The sequence below is a fragment of the Eschscholzia californica genome, unplaced genomic scaffold (assembly GCF_041429995.1).
Source record: "Eschscholzia californica isolate CP2 unplaced genomic scaffold, dmEscCali1.0.p SCAF_1, whole genome shotgun sequence".
NCBI lineage: Eukaryota > Viridiplantae > Streptophyta > Magnoliopsida > Ranunculales > Papaveraceae > Eschscholzia > Eschscholzia californica.
The window spans coordinates 20,955,135-20,961,053 of NW_028238198.1; the positions used below are offsets into that span (position 1 = coordinate 20,955,135).

At 38.7% G+C, this 5,919-nt stretch overlaps 1 protein-coding gene across 1 annotated transcript; it reads left to right on the plus strand.

Annotated features, from left to right (window-relative positions):
* Nucleotides 1-2,074: 2,074 nt before the first annotated feature.
* Nucleotides 2,075-3,655, plus strand: LOC147565056 (putative acetyltransferase At3g50280). The gene has a single exon (XM_086666417.1). The coding sequence runs from the start codon at nt 2,091-2,093 to the stop codon at nt 3,492-3,494; it is 1,404 nt and encodes a 467-aa protein (XP_086522543.1). The 5' UTR covers nt 2,075-2,090; the 3' UTR covers nt 3,495-3,655.
* The last annotated feature ends 2,264 nt before the right edge of the window (nt 3,656-5,919 follow it).

Sequence of the window (5,919 nt, forward strand, 5' to 3'; positions counted from 1 at the left end):
AGATCTCTAACTTATACATTTTAGAGAGAATACCATACATTATAGAAACAGAAACTAGGGTTTCACGAGTTGTATCCCTGGAAAGGCCATGAACGAATATTTTCCGGTGAGAAATGTCTTGATCAGCAGTGGTTTGTATTTTACGAAAGAAAGAAGAATCGTTTATAGCGTCGATCAGTTGGGTTTTGGAGTAGGGTTCAAGGAGTTTATCGATTTTGTTTGATTCTGATTCGTTTATGGAGTTGGAATCAATTAGGGTTTCATCAAGATTATTTATTACAAAGAGCAAACATTCAAACCCTTATAAAAGGGTTCAGATTTGTATATTTTATTTGTTGAAGAAGAAAACATTTACACTACCTTAATGGAGAAGAAGATGAAGAAAATGATGGCTATGGTGTTCTAGAGAGAGAAAGTAAAAACACAGAGAAAAGTGAAGAAGGAGCATGGGGGCGTTTCCGGAATAACCTTTTTTAAAATGACCTTAATAATAATTAATCATATTATTTTAAGCCAAACTAACCATTATATATAATATTATGACACATTTTAGTTATTTGAAAAAGTTTAGTGTTTTTTTACTAATTATATAAAATATTATGACTCATACAGTCATTTTCTCCCATTAAAACCACTATATTTATACAATTGCCATCAATGCCAATTTACTAATAAATTCCCGTGATAACTCATCTGTTTCTTTGTTTTTCTCAACTTTATTCCAATTAAACATGGGTTGATTTATAAGTTATAAGACGGGGTCTTACGCGGTAAATTAGGACACATGGTTACTTTCAACATGCCCCAACAGGCCAACAACATCGTAAATGACTTGGATCAATGCATGTATTTGATCTGGACCAATTTATGTACGACTTTGAAACAATTCAGTCGTGAACCAACCGAGACAACAAAAATTCATCTATTTGCATTTTTCTCCTTCACCTGCCACGACATCCTACATCATCATTTTTCTCCACTCTCCCCCAGCACTTACTTTTATTTTCTTCACCACTGCGCTCACTTCCACCACGATGGTACCATCAACATGACTACTGTCTGTAGTGTGAATTGTTGGCCAGTGGCACTGATGCAGTTGACCATCGACACCATTTTGTCGGAGTTATAGATAACGTGTCTAGGCTTTAAAAATCTCGATTTGCATCCCTTCATTCATGTATGGGCCTCCTCTACCCATAAAACTTCCCAAATGAGTGAAGAAGGCAATAAAAACTGGCCAGAATGGAGAAAAGTCCAGCGCAGCCCATGTAAACAGAAGGCCCATGCTGCCTTTAAAATGAACAATGCATTATGGTGACGGTTAGCAGGATTCTTACCTGGAAATATGGTCGATATTCTTTGTGCATCGACGACTAATTCATTTGAAATGGGGAAATCCTACGTCGAATATAAAATGAAGTAAACAACGACTTTATTAGTTTTTTTTTCGTTTTTCGGAAAGCATATTTTGCTAGTCTGTGAAATGCAGTATTTTTATTCATGTTAATTAAATAAAATTTAGAGAAAATGTATAATCTAAATTGAACAATTTAATCATAGGTTGTCTTTAAATTTTATTATATTAACATGAATAATAATACTGCAACTCATAGACTAAGTAAATGTGGTCGTTTGCTTCATTTTATATTCAATGCGTATTAATAAGACTTCCCCATTAATTAATAAGACTTAATCATCAAGATGATCACATTTTGTTAGCGAGAATTTCTATTCATCCTTCTGTTTTATCCCTCGTTCAGCCCTCCACCTAATGTGGCGACATATCACTTGAGTTTGGAGCAAATAGAGAGAGAGCGGTAAAAGTATATGCTCCAGTAAGAGGTTGTCACATTAGGCGGAGGGTCGTGAGAGAGTACAAATGGACGGATGAATAGAATTTTTGTTAGCTAAAATATTTTACCCTTAATTCGCTGTTGTACTTTGCTGAAAAAAATATTACCACTAGAAAGGAGATTGGACATGTTATAACAATGTACTATGTTATACTACATTGTTATATATATATATATATATATATATATATATATATGTGTACAATAGGGAAAAAGGTTGTAAACTGTTTTTAGATAATGGAATCATCGGTTCGTTTTGTTAGCAGGTGCAGAATCAAACCAGAAGAAGAAATTGCAGAAAAGAAGACCACCAACAAATCCTATAGTTATTTGACCCCATGGGATCTAACCTTACTTTCTTCACATTACATTCAAGAAGGTCTTCTCTTTCTCACCCCTTCACCATCTTCTTTATCTTCTTCTTTCCTCTATCATCAAAACAACCCTATGCTCGACATTATTCAACAGCTTAAGCAATCTCTCTCTTCCGCTCTCTCACACTTTTTCCCACTCTCCGGCCGCCTAGCAACGACATATAAACACGAAGATAATCCTCCTTCATATTCTGTTTCGCTAGACTGCGCCAACTCTCATGGAGTAGAATTTATTCATGCCTTTGCAGATGTAGCGGTCAAGGATATTCTTTCCTCGCATTATGTACCTCAAATGGTTAAACTGTTTTTTCCTCTGGATGAGTTTATAAACCACGACGGACATACCGATCCTCTGTGCGCTGTTCAGATAACGGAGCTTGTAGATGGCTTTTTCATCGGTTGTTCTTTCAACCACGTCGTTGGTGATGGTACTTCCTTTTGGCATTTCTTTAATACATGGGCCGAAATTTGTCGAGCAAACGGGGGATCTAAGTGTATCTCTCGCCCACCTATCCTCGGACGTTGGTTTCCGAAGGATCACCAGGACTACCCAATCCGTATTCCAGTGTCTCGCCATTATGAGTCCACAAAAAGATACAAACTACTTCTTACTATGGATAAAATCTTCCATTTCTCCGCTCAATCCATCGCTCAACTCAAAGCTAGAGCTAATGAGGAAAACGACACCACAAACATCTCTTCCTTCCAGGCATTGAGTGCCCTAATTTGGCGGTCTATCACACGTGCTCGTCGTTTAAATGGAGAAGAAGAAACAATTTGCAAGTTGGTCATTAATGATAGAATGAGATTGGCTCCTCCTTTGTCTAGTGACCACTTTGGATGCTATATTGATGCAGTGGCAGGAAAAACAAAAGCAGGGCAACTACTTAACCATAGTTTAGGTTGGGCAGCTAGGATTCTACATGAAGCTGTTGCTAGTAGGAATGACCAGAAGGTCCGAGAGGATCTAAAAGAGTGGATAGAGAACCCATCAATTTTTCAAATGGGACCTGCCTATGGTCACTCAGTTATAGCCATTGGTGGCTCACCAAGATTCGATTCGTATGGATGTGATTTCGGTTGGGGAAAGGCCTTGGCTGTTCGTAGCGGATCCGCATATAAGTTCTGTGGCAATGTGAATTCGTATCCAGCCTGTGAAGGTGGTGGGAGTGTCGATGTTGAAATTTGCCTCTCACCTACGATTATGTTTCGTCTCGAATCCGATGAGGAATTTGTGAGTGCAACCTCAAACTCGGCCCCTTTCTAATATGTCTCCTGTTTTTCGACTATTTTGATGTGATTGATTGAAATGTGTAATTGATGGGCCAACTTAAAATATTGGCGAACTGGGTCTTACGTTGTAAATGAGGACATAGGGTTTCTTTTAATATGCCCAAACAACATCGTGGTTGACTTGGATCAATTCAATATTTCAATTGTTAATGGGGACAATAAAAAAGTCATCCATATGCATCTTCATATGTTTCACCTGCCGCCAACCACAACAACCGAAACCATCTTTCTCGTCACCTGACTTCATCTTCTTCACCACTTCCACCACCATCAACACCAATACTGTCACAAACGTAGTTGACCAACGACACAATTTTCTTTGATCATGTATTTATACGTAACGTGTGTGTAGGCTTTTAAAAATATCCATTTGGATACTGTCCCTACATTCATGTATGGGCCTTGTTTGCCTTCCCAAATGAGTGAAAGGCAATAAACATGGCCACTATGGAGAAAAAGTCCAAAACCCAGCTAAACTAACAAAAAAGCCCATCCTGCTTTTAAAATGAACAGTGCACTACGAAAGACATATGTGTGCTTTGAATGACGTTAACAGTGTTCTTAACCTGAAATTTGGTCAAATCTTCCTATAAACTTCTTCGATAAAAAATGCCAATCAATTTCTAGGATGAAGTAGACTACATGTATAAGAAGTTTGAAATTGAAATGGTGATCCTCACGGGGTTGACGATATGACTAGACGTGACATAAATGTTGATTTTATCCATATTTAATTTAAGAATTGTGACTGAAAATAATAATAATTATTATAAAAATGTCACAACGGTTGAAACGGAAAGTTTGACAAAAGTTGAGGCTGATCATCGGATACGTATAGGGGACAAATCGACCAGTTGGTCATTGCAGACTAAAACATAATTAATCCTTATTTTTACTTCTGTACTCTTAGTTTTTCTTTTTGGTATTTTAACTCCATTGATAAGCTGACAATTAGAATGTTTTTTGACATTTTAAATAGGTGAGGAGATGGATCTCCATTTTGAGAAAGAAGTCTGAGATTTTGGTGTGGTTATTCAGGATCATCTTTTGCAAGATGGGTGTAGAATATCAAAATCAGCAACAAATGTCATGGGTTAAATTCGGGATATGGCCTCCATGTATCTACTTTGATCTCCTAGAAAGATGAGACGCTAACAACATAAACGGGAGAACTAACTTATGTTTCTTTCGGGCTAGTGAAAGCCCACGAACCATAGCACCTTCGAACGTGCAGAAGATACACTTTAGCTATCGAAACTAGTATTATTTCTATGGGCTTGTATTCCTATAGGGAATTGAAGAATGGTAAGAATGTCATAGCATATTGGCAAGTAATGGTTGTTGGGTTTAGACAATAGTTGGGCCCATTTGGGTGATTCCATGGTTGGGCCCATTACCATCTAATAATTAATTGAGAAGTGAGCCTCACCCACTCACTACTAGTCAAGACAATTTGTCTTCTAGTTAGCACATGGGTGGGGTCTACCTCTAGATGTAAGATGGCATTCAAAGCTCTCTTTCTCTAGACAATTAATGTCCCACATCTCTCAACTAGTGAAACTAAATGTGCCTTATAATAAGTTGCTTGACAACTCATTGTAAAGCACATGGTGGAGTAGAGAAGGCTCCCACACGCGCGCGCACACATGTGAGGCATTTGGGCCTTTTAACCAATTTGGTCTCTTTGGCTATTTGGGCTATTTGGACCACTTTGGTTATTTGGGCTATTTGGGCCACTTTGGTTATTTGGGCCACTTTGGTTATTTGGGCTATTTGGGCCACTTGGGTTGTTTGGGCTATTTGGGCTTATGGGCCTTTGGCCCTTTGGCCCTTTGGGCCGTGGCCCGTGAGCCCGTGTGCCCGGGTGCCCGGGTGCTCGGGTGCTCGGGTGCTTGGGAGCTTATAGTGAAAAGACTCTTTTGCCACGAAGAGTAGTTTTACTCAAACTCGGATGTTGACTAAGTCGGTGGGATTAACCTAATCAGTATTTGAGTATATCTCTAACTGATTTCGTAGGGTTAATCAGTTTCCGAGTTTATCTCCCACTCCCTTAACTTCTCTACCACGTTTCCTAGGCGGTTAGGGTTTTCTCAGAGGCTATATATACCGGCCGAACTCAAGAGAGAAAATACACAACTCAATTTCGGCTATCTTCCTCTTTCTGATTGTTAAAGCTTTCGAGTTCTGTTATCTCCATTACTATCTCTGTTAGTGCAGACAGAGGAAGTAAGCTGTGGTCAATCCTTGGGGAGTGATCGGAATCAAGTAATTAGCACCCCGGTTACTCCGAAATCACTTTCAAGGCAGTGGCCTCCATACCACGACACAGTGAATAAGTTGTTTTCTATCCGACAGTTCCATTGATCTACCCTAGTTTTCCAACAATGGTTAGCTTCTAA